This window comes from Acipenser ruthenus, chromosome 32, assembly GCF_902713425.1.
Source record: "Acipenser ruthenus chromosome 32, fAciRut3.2 maternal haplotype, whole genome shotgun sequence".
NCBI classification, from domain to species: domain Eukaryota; kingdom Metazoa; phylum Chordata; class Actinopteri; order Acipenseriformes; family Acipenseridae; genus Acipenser; species Acipenser ruthenus.
In genome coordinates this window covers 5,657,923-5,672,937 of record NC_081220.1, presented here as the reverse complement: position 1 = coordinate 5,672,937, position 15,015 = coordinate 5,657,923, and the positions used below count along the sequence as shown (strand labels likewise).

General features: G+C 45.4%; 1 protein-coding gene across 1 annotated transcript; it reads left to right on the top strand.

Annotated features, from left to right (window-relative positions):
• Nucleotides 1–9,245: 9,245 nt before the first annotated feature.
• Nucleotides 9,246–11,783, top strand: LOC131703086 (reticulon-4 receptor-like 2). Its single transcript, XM_059005950.1, has 3 exons — nucleotides 9,246–9,377; nucleotides 9,852–10,109; nucleotides 10,953–11,783. The coding sequence occupies exons 1-3, from the start codon at nucleotides 9,246–9,248 to the stop codon at nucleotides 11,781–11,783; spliced, it is 1,221 nt and encodes a 406-aa protein (XP_058861933.1).
• Nucleotides 11,784–15,015: the final 3,232 nt, after the last annotated feature.

The following is a 15,015-nucleotide window of genomic DNA, read 5'->3' as shown; positions in this document are numbered from 1 at the left end:
GACATGCTCAATCCATATCAGGGTCTGCTGCTGTGTATTATAAAGAAATTTCAGACATGCTCAATGAATATCAGGGTCTGCTGCTGTGTATTATAAAGAGATTTCAGACATGCTCAATCAATATCAGGGTCTGCTGCTGTGTATTATAAAGAGATTTCAGACATGCTCAATCAATATCAGGGTCTGCTGCTGTGTATTATAAAGATATTTCAGACATGCTCAATCAATATCAGGGTCTGCTGCTGTGTATTATAAAGTGATTTCAGACATGCTCAATCAATATCAGGGTCTGCTGCTGTGTATTATAAAGAGATTTCAGACATGCTCAAACAATATCAGTATCTGCTGCTGTGTAATATAAAGATATTTCAGACATGCTCAATCAATATCAGGGTCTGCTGCTGTGTATTATAAAGATATTTCAGACATGTTCAATCAATATCAGGGTCTGCTGCTGTGTATTATAAAGTGATTTCAGACATGCTCAATCCATATCAGTATCTGCTGCTGTGTATTATAAAGAGATTTCAGACATGCTCAATCAATATCAGTATCTGCTGCTGTGTATTATAAAGAGATTTCAGATGTCTCAATCAATATCTGGAGCAGCAGTGTGGAGTAGTGGTCAGGGGGGCTCTGTTCTCTTGACCGGAGGCTCTTGTGTGGGTTCAGTCCCAGGTGGGGACACACACACTGCTGCTGTACCCTTGAGCAAGCAGGTACTTTACGTAGATTGCTCCATTAAAAAACCCAACTGTATAAATGGGTAATTGTATGTAAATAATAATATCACAATTGTAAGTCACCCTGGATACGGGTGTCTGCTAAGAAATAAAATATCAGAGTCTGCTAAACAGTAGAATGTATGCTGTGCCATAGGAGTCTCATTGAAACTGGCAGAGTCTTTTTTTACTGAAGTTTTGCCATAGGAGGGAGTCTCATTGAAACTGCTGTGCCATAGGAGTCTCATATAATCTGCTGTGCCATAGGAGTCTCATTGAAACTGCTGTGCAATGTGGAGTCTCATTGAAACTGCTGTGCAATAGGGAGTCTCATTGAAACTGCTGTGAAATAGGGAGTCTCATTAAAACTGCTGTGCAATAGGGAGTCTTATTGAAACTGGCATAGTCTTTTTTAACTGAAGTTTATGCCATAGGGCTTCATCAGCAGGTTACGAGCTGACAAGCTAATTATTAAGTTGTATACCCTCTGTGTGTGTGTGTGTGTGTGTGTGTGTTCGTGTCTCAGTGAGTGTGTGTGTGTGTTTCCCTGTGTGTACGCGTGTTCATGTCTCTCTGTGTGTCAGTGTGCGTATTTCTCTGTGCATGTGTCACTGTGTGCGTGTTTTAGAATGTGCACCTGTGTCTCTGCGTGTCTATGATGTAAACCAATCATTCTGGTTTTCAAACAGCTTGCAGGGCAATAGTGAATCACTCAAATTGTGAATGAATGTGTAAATAAATAAATTAAACAAACTAATGAGAGAGTGGGTGGGAGAGGGAGGGAGGAAAAGGAAGTGAGAGAAAGAACAGCAAGAGGGAAAGCGAGAACGAGTGACTCGTTTGGAAGTGTAAAGGGATGAACCAATGAATGAATCAACAAATTAATCACTGGAATTCTGGAGACTGAAAGACAGATAGAAGTTTATAACCGTTTGTCTGAGGGATGCTGTGACAGGAAATGACCGAGGTTGAGACTCAGAAACAGTTTAAACGTTCAAAAATAAAGTTTTTAATAAACAAAAATACAAAATAAACCAGCACAAGGGCCAAACAAAAAGGTTTTAAACATAAAATAAACACAAACCAAAAAAAGCAAAACTTACAAAAATAAAGGTTTCCAGGCTGGGCGTTGCCTTCACTGGATTCAAAAACAAACAAACAGAAAACCAGCACACACAAACCAGTCTTGTTTCTTCTTCTAGAACACTCCCCCTAGCCAGGGCCTCTCCCCTGGCTTTTATCCCCTGTGGCTGGAGCCCAATTAATCAATAATTGCTGATTATTCAATTAGGGCTCCAGCCACATTCTCACATGTTTTCCTGGCACGGAGGAATTTAACCCCCTCCCTGCCAGTCCCACCCACGTTCATAAAGACGGGGCAGTCCCCCGTCACAGATGCCTTTTCAAGCAGTCACCCCCTCAAATGTTAACATCAAAGCATATCAAAGTTTAGTTTCTTTTTTTTTTGGAATCGTCAATTATTTTTACCCCGTGATTTCTCCCCAATTTGGAATGCCCAATTGTTTTTAAGACAGCCCCTGTCTCACTGACAGGGGCTGTCTTAAAAACTTAAAAATCGTCAATTATTTTTACCCCGTGATTTCTCCCCAATTTGGAATGCCCAATTGTTTTTAAGACAGCCCCTGTCTCACTGATTCTACAACCCCCCACCCCACCTCCCCACCTCCCCCCCCACCCCCGCAGTGAAGCCTCCTCGGCTGGGAGAGGCTGGAGACAGACAAGCGCACTCAAGCTGTCAAGTCAAGCTGTCCACTTTCTTCTTTCTTTGTTTTTTTGTTTCTTTCTTTCACACTGCAAGCCCAGTGTAACACAGCCGGCTCACAGGCAGGCAGGCAGGCAGGCAGGCGGGCGTCTGGCCACCCACAGGAGTCACTGGTGTGCGGTGAGACCGTGATTACCCAGCTGACTTGAGCCCCCCTGCTGAATTAGCAGAGTGCCTGGGTGGCACTCTGCTAATTGTGCACTGTCCCTGGGAGCCCCTTGGAAATCCTCTAGGAATCCCCTAGGTACCTACTAGGAGCTCATGGCCACAGCTGGCGATGGCATAGGCCCGGATTCAAAACAGTGCATTCTGCACTCCAGGGTGTGCCTTTACAGGATGCACCACTCGGGAGTCCCCTATTATTGTTAAAGATAATAAAATATTATAATCAGATTTGTAGATCAACAGATCCACCATAAATAAAGCGGATTCTTGTTCCTGATGAAGTCATTTCCACCGTGCTGCTGATGTGCTGCTGTGTGAGAGTGCTAATCTGGAGTGAAATGTGTTCAGGCTTTCACACACACACATTGAGAGAGAAACACACATATGCACAATGGAGCACACACACACACACACACATTGAGAGTGACACACACTGAGACACACACACATTGAGAGACATACACTCACTGGAACACACACACATTGCAAGAGAAACACACTGAGACACACACATATTGAGAGAGAAACACACCGAGACACACACACACATTGAGAGTGAAACACACTGAGACACACATTGACACACACACACACACACATTGAGAGAGAAACACACTGAGACACACATTGGGACACACACACACACACACACACATATTGAGAGAGAAACACACTGAGACACTGTGACAGAAATACAATGAGTTCTGGTGATAAATCTTCCTCCCGACCTGTGAGGGCATTAAAGAACGGGAGGAGAAGTATCTGGAAGGGCTGGCCTGACAGTTTGTTTCCGGGACCGGGAAGTGGGTCAGCCTGGAAGGAAGCAAGACTCTGTTGTAAGACCGTATTGATTTGACAGGTAAACGAGGGGCAGCTGCAAGTAATAAGGCAGCTGCAACCGTTTACCTAGATATCATATAGGGGCCAGGGTAACGCTGTTCTTTTCCTTCGTTTGGGTTAAACATGAGGAGAGAAGGACTGAGAGAGGAGCTCTCAGAAATATAAAAAGGGAATAAGTGTTACGTGTTGTGTGTTATTTCTGTCTGTCTATAATTGTCTGTCTTTTTGTCGCACTATTAGACAGTTAAAGCACACCTCCGGAGCTGTCGCCACAAAAGCACTATCCGGAGCACCACTGCACAGAGCACCTGCACGTTTGAATTCACCCAGGACTGATGACCGTGCCTTTGTTTTTCTGTTCAGGACTGTGTGGGATTATTCACGCTCCCCGTGCTTTACACATTGTTGTGTACTGCCGGGGATTTATTATTTGACGGTCGCCAGACCTGGAAACAGCACAATAAACACTTATTCACAAAATTACCGTTGTCTGCCTGTCACTCCTGCATCGCATCACCGCTACACCTGTTCCCCTTACCAGCCACTTTGCCACACTTGGTGTCAGATCCGGGATCATGGATCGCAACGCACTGGCGGAGCTGCTGCAGGCGCTGGAGAGCAGACGCGGTGCAGAGGAGAGGAGGAGGGAGGAGCGCTACACGGCGCTCATTGAACGGGTAGGGCTGGCCATTGCCGCAGCAACGACCCCTACCACAACACCGCTGATGTCGCCCCCGAAGGTGGCGTTCGAGCGGCTGGCTACCGCGGCGGCTTGGCTGCGGGAGTTCTGGGCCAGCCAGTTGGGACCCTGCCTGATTGGGTAGGCTCAGGCAGCCTACCAAGCCATGAGCGACCATCACGCCACCGAGTATGACCTGGTCAAGCAGGCTATCCTCCGCCGGCTGAACATCACCACAGAGACCCACCGGGCTTGGTTTAGGGAGTACCGGAGAGCCCCGGAGACACGCCCCAGGGTGGTTGCAGAGCGGTTGTGCGACCACATGGTGCATTGGCTGACCCCCGGGAAGAAGACCGCCCAGCAGATGGGGGAAGCCATTGTGGTAGAGCAATTTTGCCATGTGGTCGGCGCCGAAACCCAGGCGTGGATACGGCGCCACAATCCCGACACCCTGGAGGAGGCGGTCAAATTGGCTGAAGACTTCGAGGACTCCCTGACTTCTGCCCGGATCGGGATCCTGTCGGCCCCTGCCCTTCGGAGCAGCCGACCTCTCCCTCCCTCTCCTCCAACACCACCACCACCACCCCCCCGCGTTCCAGGGACCCAGACCTCCTAGAACACCGACCCCATTGGGCCCCCTTGCCTCCCCCCCATGGAGACCAAGGTTGGCCCCCAGCTGGGGTAGAGGTGCTGCCCCTGCCCCTTTGGTCCCACTGCCGATTATTTCCACTCCTTTTGAACGCATTGCAATGGACATAGTGGGCCCTTTGCTACCTTCTGACTCCGGGTATACGCATATATTAGTGGTGGTGGATTATGCAACGCGATACCCGGAGGCAGTTCCATTGAGGTCCACTAGTGCCGCTGCAATAGCCACCAAGTTAGCGCAGATTATGGCTAGAGTAGTGATCCCCAAGGAGATTTTGACCGATCACGGAACCAATTTTCTGTCAAATACGTTACAGCAGGTGTACAAAATATTGAAAATACGTCATCCACAATCGGACGGTCTGGTTGAACGTTTTAATCAGACCTTAAAGTCGATGCTGAGGCGATTTGTAACACAAGAGCAGAAACATTGGGCATCGCTTCTTCCCTACCTCCTTTTTGCGGTGAGAGAAGTGCCGCAGAGTTCCACGGGGTTCTCCCCCTTTGAGCTCCTGTACGGCCGGCAGCCTCACGGCATTCTCGACCTGCTGAGAGAGGGGTGGGAGGAGCACAAAGGCTCGTCTAAAAATGTAGTGAAGTATGTGCTCCTACTAAGAGATCGCCTGGATTTGGTCGGTCGTTTGGCCCGAGACAACCTCAGATCGGCTCAGCACCGACAGCAGCAGCATTACAACAAAAATGCACGAATTCGAACCTTTCGACCAGGGGACAAGGTAATGTTGCTACTTCCCTCATCAGAATCAAAACTGTGTGCTAAATGGCAGGGGCCGTATGAGGTGATTCGGGCTATAGGGAAAGTAAATTATGAAATTAGACAGCCCGATCGCCGGAATGAACGTGAAATTTACCATGTTAATTTGTTAAAGCCCTGGCAGGCAAGGGAGGTCTTATTTATAGCCCCAGGCAATATGGAGGATGATTTAGGCCCCTCTCCAGAGACCCCGAGCACAAGAGCGATTTCGATGGGGGAACAGTTGGTTCCGGATCAGCAAAGAGAGCTGCGTAAGCTTATTGAAGAGTTCAGCGATGTTTTTTCTGACGTGCCCGGCAGAACAAACTTAGTTGAATATGACATTATCTCTCCACCAGGTGTCACAGTGCGAGAGAGACCGTACCGGATCCCGGAAAGTCGACAAAGTGGCGTGCGCAAAGAGGTATGGGATATGCTCGAGCTTGGGGTAATTGAACCTTCCAGGAGCGAGTGGTGCAGCCCCATTGTCATAGTGGCTAAGAAAGACGGCACCAACCGCTTCTGCGTGGATTTCAGAAAGGTGAACGCTATTGCTAAGTTCGATGCGTATCCCATGCCTCGGGTCGACGAGCTTTTAGACAGACTGGGAAAAGCGAGGTTTATTTCCACTCTGGACCTGAAGAAGGGATACTGGCAAATCCCTTTAACCCGCAGCTCCAGAGAGAAAACTGCATTTTCAACACCAGAAGGGCTGTTCCACTTTAAAACCATGCCATTTGGGCTACATGGTGCGCCCGCTGCCTTTCAGAGACTGATGGACCAGGTTTTACGCCCACATCATGAATATGCAGCAGCGTATATTGATGATGTGGTGATTTACAGCTCCACCTGGCGAGAGCATTTGGCTAGGCTTGCAGCCGTTCTTCAGTCTCTAAGGGCAGCCCGGCTGACAGCTAACTTGAGAAAATGTGTGTTTGCCAAAATAGAGACTCAATATTTGGGATTTGTAATGGGAAATAGAAGGGTGAAACCTGTGGTCACCAAAATCCAGGCTTTGGTTGATGCAGCGATCCCCAAAATCAAGACTCAGGTGAGGTCACTACTGGGCTTAGCCGGTTATTACCGCCGCTTCATCCCCGAGTACGCCACAGTGGTTAACCCGTTAGTCGACCTCACCAAAAAGAGTGCTCCAAATTTAATTAAATGGTCAGCTGAGTGTCAGGGGGCGTTTGATACGATTAAGCGTAAACTTTGCCAGGCCCCCCACTCTTATTACCCCAGATTTCACCAAGAGATTCATCCTCCACACCGACGCCTCGGATGTAGGTTTGGGTGCAGTCTTGTCCCAAAAAGTAGCTGGAGTAGAACACCCGATATTGTACCTGAGCAAAAAAATGTTACCTCGGGAACGTAACTATTCCGTAGTCGAAAAAGAGTGTTTGGCCATTAAATGGGCTACTCACTCTTTACGATACTACCTGCTGGGACACTCATTTGATCTTGTCACAGACCACACCCCACTCAAGTGGTTAAGCACAATGAAGGACAGCAATGCCCGGATAACTCGGTGGTATCTGGCATTGCAGCCCTTCATGTACCATATGGTACACCGTGCGGGGAAAGACCACCAAAATGCGGATTATTTTTCCCGGGAGGGGGGAGCAATGGGAAAGGTAGATTCAGCCGAGTGTTCCTTCGGCTCCACTCTGAGCGGTGGGATATGTGACAGAAATACAATGAGTTCTGGTGATAAATCTACCTCCCGATCTGTGAGGGCGCTAAAGAACGGGAGGAGAAGTATCTGGAAGGGCTGGCCTGACAGTTCATTTCCGGGACCGGGAAGTGGGTCAGCCTGGAAGGAAGCGAGACTCTGTTGTAAGACCGTATTGATTTGACAGGTAAATGAGGGGCAGCTGCAAGTAATAAGGCAGCTGCAACCGTTTACCTAGATATCATGCGGGATTACATATAGGGGCCAGGGTAACGCTGTTCTTTTCCTTCGTTTGGGTTAAACGTGAGGAGAGAAGGACTGAGAGATGAGCTCTCAGAAATATAAAAAGAATTAAGTGTTACGTGTTGTGTGTTATTTCTGTCTGTCTGTAATTGTCTGTCTTTTTTCGCACTACTAGACAGTTAAAGCACACCTCCGGAGCTGTCTCCACAAAAGCACTATCCGGAGCACCACTGCACAGAGCACCTGCATGTTTGAATTCACCCAGGACTGATGACCGTGCCTTTGTTTTTCTGTTCAGGACTGTGTGGGATTATTCACGCTCCCCGTGCTTTACACATTGTTGTGTACTGCCGGGGATTTATTATTTGACGGTCGCCAGACCTGGAAACAGCACAATAAACACTTATTCACAAAATTACCGTTGTCTGCCTGTCACTCCTGCATCGCATCACCGCTACACCTGTTCCCCTTACCAGCCACTTTGCCACAGACACACACACACATTGAGAGAGAAACACACTGAGACACACATTGAGACACACACACACACACACACACACACATTGAGAGAGACACACACTGAGACACACACATATTGAGAGAGACACACACTGAGACACACACACACACACATTGAGAGAGAAACACACTGAGACACACACACATTGAGAGAGACACACACACACACACACATTGAGAGAGAAACACACTGAGACACACACATATTGAGAAACACACTGAGACACACACACACATTGAGAGAGAAACACACTGAGACACACACATATTGAGAGAGAAACACACTGAGACACACACACACATTGAGAGAGAAACACACTGAGACACACACATATTGAGAGAGAAACACACTGAGACACACACACATTGAGAGAGAAACACACTGAGACACACATTGAGACACACACACACACATTGAGAGAGACACACACTGAGACACACACATTGAGAGAGAAACACACTGAGACACACACACACACATTGAGAGAGAAACACACTGAGACACACATTGAGACACACACACACACATTGAGAGAGACACACACTGAGACACACACACACACACATTGAGAGAGACACACACTGAGACACACACATTGAGAGAGACACACACTGAGACACACACACATTGAGTGAGAAACACACTGACACACACACATTGAGAGAGACACACACTGGAGCACACACACACACACATTGAGATAGAAACACACCGAGACACAGACACACATACACACACACACACACACACACACACACACATTGACAGTGTTCTCCTCTATTCATTGTCTTTCCTGAATTATAGAAGGCGTTCCTGTTTTTCCGAGTATTCAGGTTCTTCTATAAATGTCACCAAAGTTTCCGAGCCTCTCTCTGAGTGACTGTTTGCCCAGTCAGTTCTGTTATGTGCTGAGAACATTATATCATTGGGTCACTCGGGGTCAGGGGTCACTCTTAGAGAGATCTATGACAGACAACTGAATAAATGTTCATTGAGACATGACTTCAAATCTGTCTGTCTATTTGTTTATCTGCCTTTCTGTCTTGTCTGTCATTCTGTTTATCTATCAGTCTATCTCTCTCCCCTCCCTTCTCCTCTCTCACACTCTCCTCTCTCTCCCCATGCAGGCTCGGTGTCTGTCTGGCTGTTGCTCTGGCTGGCAGTCTGCTCCCCTAGCCCTGCCTATTCCTGCCCCAGGCTGTGTGTCTGTTACCTCTCCCCGATGACGGTCAGCTGCCAGTCTCAGAACTTCTCGGCGGTGCCGGCCGGCATTCCCTACGACAGCCAGAGAGTGTTCCTCCAAAACAACCGCATCACAGAGCTGTGGGCGCAGTCCTTCGGCTTCCAGACACAGGTACCATCTTGCCCTGTTCACACTTCACAATTATTTGTAACCCCCTTTTCTCCCCCAATTTATAAATTGTTTTTAAGACTATGTCTGCCTCACCACTGCTGCTGCTGCGATCTCCCCCGCAGTGACTCCTTCTCGGCTGGGAGAGGCTGGAGATAGACAAACGCACTCAAGCTTTTGTCCTCCGAAACAACAACGTGCAAGCCCACACAATAATCTAAATGTAATTCAATTCCACTACTTATTTTGTTCATATATGTAGTCTTTTACAGAGTTTTTTAAACATACATATATAATTAGAGGAAGGTAGGATGTCGGAGACAAATAGAAAATGTATGGGGGGTCCCTCTTTTAAGAGACACTATTTGACTGTACCTTGAGTGCAGGTCTCTTAATACAGGTTTGACTGTAACTCGAAATTGAGCTTGAAAATGATCTTCCTCTCTCTCCCCCACCTCTCTCTCTCCCTCTCATCAGGTCCTGTGGCTCTACTCCAACAACATCTGCTCCATCAAACCAGATTCCTTCAGCGACATGCGAGATCTGGAGGAGCTGGACCTGGGGGATAACCCCTCCCTGCGCACCCTCCATCCTGACTCCTTCCGGGGGCTGGACAAGCTGCAGAGCCTGCACATATACCGCTGCCAGCTGGGGACCCTGCCCGGAAACATCTTCAAAAAACTCTACAGCCTGCAGTTCCTTTACCTGCAGGACAACCTGCTGCAACACATCCAGGTGAGAGAGAGAAAGAGAGAGAGAGAGAGAGAGAGAGAGAGAGAGAGAGAGAGAGAGAGAGAGAGAGAGAGAGAGAGAGAGAGAGAGAGAGAGAGAGAGAGAGAGAGAGAGAGAGAGAGAGAGAGAGAGAGAGACCTCCTATCTAATACAGTGCGCCACCAACCCTGCTCCTGGAGCCCCCCCATCCCCCCCATCCTATCTAATACAGTGCGTCTCCAACCCTGCTCCTGGAGAGCCCCCCATCCTATCTAATACAGTGCGTCTCCAACCCTGCTCCTGGAGCCCCCCCCCCAATCCTATCTAATACAGTGTGTCTCAATCCTGCTCCCGGAGAGCCCCCTCTATCCTATCTAATACAATGTGTCTCAATCCTGCTCCTGGAGAGCCCCCTCTATCCTATCTAATACAGTGTGTCTCAATCCTGCTCTTGGAGAGCCCCCTCTATCCTATCTAATACAGTGTGTCTCAATCCTGCTCCTGGAGAGCCCCCTCTATCCTATCTAATACAATGTGTCTCAATCCTGCTCCTGGAGAGCCCCCTCTATCCTATCTAATACAATGTGTCTCAACCCTGCTCCTGGAGAGCCCCCTCTATCCTATCTAATACAGTGTGTCTCAATCCTGCTCCTGGATAGCCCCCTCTATCCTATCTAATACAGTCTGTCTCAACCCTGCTCCTGGGGGGGAGGGGTGACAGGAGGCAGATACATACAGAAGAGCTATAACACAAATAATTTTATTTTCATAATTTAACATACAACTTTTTGGTAGTACTGAATTTTCATGTGCCAAATATCAATCTCTGTCCCTCCCCTTCCCCCTCCCTCTCTCTCCCCCTCTCAGGACAATCTCTTCTCAGACCTGGTGAATCTCACTCACCTCTTCCTCCACGGCAACCGAATCCGAGTCCTGTCTGAAAATGTCTTCAGAGGGCTGGTCAACCTGGACAGGCTCCTCCTCCACGAGAACCGAGTGCGACAGGTCAACCGCAAAGCCTTCAGGGACCTGGGTCACCTCACCACCCTGTTCCTCTTCAACAACGCCCTAACAGACCTCCCTGCTTCGGCCCTCTCCGATCTCTCGTCCCTGCAGTTCCTCAGACTCAACGGAAACCCCTGGAGCTGCTCCTGCCAGGCCCGCCCTCTCTGGGAATGGTTCCGTCAGGTCCGGATCTCCAGCTCCGAGCTCCTCTGCGCCGGTCCCGAGGAGAGGAAAGGTCTAGATTTGAGGTTCTTGAGAGAAATCGATTTCGCTCCCTGCCCCATGATGCCTTACTATCCGAGAGCCCGCGTCACTTACACCTTCAGCACCAGAACGAGATGGTGGTTCCCCAAATCGGGCAAGGCAAGCGGGGGGAATTCGGACAAATCTAAAGGCTTGGATGGAAAGAAAGGACAACAGCAAGACAACAGTTACATCAGTCCAGATAAAAGTCAAACCAAAAGTTACGAAGCTGAGTCCACATTGACGAAAGTTAAAGAGCAAGACTACTGGGAGAAATATGAAAACGAAGACTCCACTATTCGTTGTTACAAGTTGGATTGTTTGAAAGAAGCAAACGGGAAATCCAGAGGCGTTTGTCCAGAAGCGTCCCTCTTTCTCCTCTCTCTCTCCCTCACTCTCACCCTCTCCCTCTCTCTCACCCTTCACTTTCTTTTTCCTGAAACCATGTGAAGAGCATTTGTGAATTTCCCCTTAAAGTCTATATTGAAAAGATATTACGATTCAATCACTGCTCTGCAGTGTTGAGTTTCCTATAGACCAGCTCTGCTCTGAAACTGCTGTGCGATAATGAGTCTTATTGAAACTACTGTGCGATAATGAGTCTTATTAAAACTGCTGTGCGATAATGAGTCTTATTGAAACTGCTGTGTGATAGGGAGTCTCATTGAAACTGCTGTGTGATAGGGAGTCTTACTGAAACTGCTGTGCAATAGGGAGTCTCATTGAAACTGCTGTGCGATAGTGAGTCTTATTGAAACTGCTGTGCGATAGGGAGTCTTATTGAAACTGCTGTACGATAATGAGTCTTAATGAAACTGCTGTGTGATAGGGAGTCTTATTGAAACTGCTGTGCAATAGGGAGTCTCATTGAAACTGCTGTGTGATAGGGAGTCTTACTGAAACTCCTGTGCGATAGGGAGTCTCATTAAAACTGCTGTGTGATAGGGAGTCTCATTAAAACAGTTGTGCAATAGGGAGTTCTATTGAAACTGCTCTGTAATAGGGAGTCTTACTGAAACTCCTGTGCGATAGGGAGTCTCATTGAAAGTGTTTGAGAGAGACCCAGGGAAAGCACTGTTTTAAAAGGAACTAATCTAAAAAGTTATATAAAAAAAAGAAATTTTGTCTTTCCTATAGACTCGCTCTGTACAGCTCTGCAGTGTTGATCTCTCTTTCCTTTTAACCTGCTCTGTGCAGCTCTGCCGTCTTGAGTTTCCTACAGACCTGCTCTGTGCAGCTCTGCAGTGTTGAGTTTCCTATAGACCTGCTCTGTGCAGCTCTGTTCATAATGAATTACAAATTACACTTCTTTTAAAGTATTTTGCCATTTTTTTCCCAGTTATGTCTCTCTCTCTCTCTTTGACTTTCTTAATTGCTATGAAAATCCCTACAAAATATTCTGCAACTGTTTTAAGATGTTTAAAGATTATATATTATATATATATATATATATATATATATATATATATATATATATATATATATATATATATATATATATATATATATATACACAAAATGTGTTTCTGGTGTTACAATTTGAAACTGTTTTCTTTTTAGTTTGAAATTGCGTGTATTTTATTTAATTTCAGTGGAAAATGACTTTTTTCTTTTTTTTAAGGGACTGGTCCATTTAGGTGCAGTCAAAGAGAGGGGTGAGGGAGTTTGGACTAGTAATAATACTACAATAATAATAATAATAATAATAATAATAATAATAATAATAATAATAATAATAATAATAATAATAATAATAATAATAATAATATGCACAATAGCCTTAGACCAATCACCCCCTATACTAACTATAATGGACTGTTCCGTGTTACTTTGTACTTTTTTTTTTTTAAAGGTGTTGGATTGACTGAATTTGTGTAATTTTAGGAATTTGTTTATAAAGTTGTGTATTGATTTTTTTCATTTATGTATTTTTATTTGTTTATTTTGTTCATTCATTTTCATAAGTGTTATTTCTCAGGAATTTAAGATTTACAACATTTTATGGATTTTAAAAATAGCACTGTACTGTACTGGGGATCTGAGAGCCAGCTAATTCAATACAGTCCAGTCTAATCTAACAGCACGGTACTGTACTGGAGATATGAGAGCCAGCTAATTCAATACAGTCCAGTCTAATCTAACAGCCCTGTACTGTACTGGAGATATGAGAGCCAGCTAATTCAATACAGCCCAGTCTAATCTAACAGCACTGTACTGTACTGGGGATCTGAGAGCCAGCTAATTCAATACATTCCAGTCTAATCTAACAGCACTGTACTATACTGGAGATATGAGAGCCAGCTAATGCAATACAGTCCAGTCTAATCTAACAGCACAGTACTGTACTGGTGATCTGAGTGCCAGCTAATTCAATACAGTCCAGTCTAATCTAACAGTACGCTTCTGTACTGGGGATCTGAGAGCCAGCTAATTCAATACAGTCCAGTCTAATCTAACAGCACGGTACTGTACTGGGGATCTGAGAGCCAGCTAATTCAATACAGTCCAGTCTAATCTAATAGCACGGTACTGTACTGGTGATCTGAGAGCCAGCTAATTCAATACAGTCCAGTCTAATCTAACAGCACTGTACTGTACTGGGGATCTGAGAGCCAGCTAATTCAATACAGTCCAGTCTAATCTAACAGCACTGTACTGTACTGGGGATCTGAGAGCCAGCTAATTCAATACAGTCCAATCTAATCTAACAGCATGGTACTGTACTGGAGATATGAGAGCCAGCTAATTCAATACAGTCCAGTCTAATCTAACAGCACGGTACTGTACTGGTGATCTGAGAGCCAGCTAATTCAATACAGTCCAGTCTAATCTAACAGCACTGTACTGTACTGGGGATCTGAGAGCCAGCTAATTCAATACATTCCAGTCTAATCTAACAGCACTGTACTATACTGGAGATATGAGAGCCAGCTAATGCAATACAGTCCAGTCTAATCTAACAGCCCTGTACTGTACTGGTGATCTGAGAGCCAGCTAATGCAATACAGTCCAGTCAAAAAACATTCCGTGTTGTATTGTGTTGTATTTTTATGTATTTTTGTAAAAAAAAAACATGTTGAATAAATGCTTTATTTAAAAAATAAAAACCTAAAAAAACACCTTTTGTGTTTCCTCTTTTCAAGCAAAATCCAATGGGACTTTATTTGATTTCATGCCAAACACACATACATCAAATATATTTCTGTCAATAAAAACATAATTCTTAAAGGTTATTAAATTAGTTTTATCTTTTCTTAATGAATGTCTTTTAAATTTGTAAAATTATAACCCATTAAAATAGAACAAATCGACAGAAATTAATGCATTTGTCGCTCGTTACCCTTTTTCATTTTTTTATTATTATAAAGTCCAGCCACTATAAAATATCAGAAATTATCACGATCGCTTAAAACCCAGCCCATCACAGATGCATCATGGGAACAAAGAACAGTGGTTTGAAATTGAATACGAATATATTCAATATTTGACCAAAAAAGAGGGGATATGGCAGGAAGACAAGTAAGAGAATAATCTTTTTTTATTGTATTTTCTTAATTAAACAGGAAATAGAAAACTTTTTTTTTTTTTTCTCAGCATCTTTTCTGTGTTTTCAACGTGTTGTGTTGTCAGGATACCGTACACACTTAACTCGCTCAGTCAAAAATAGATTTTTTGAAGCTTA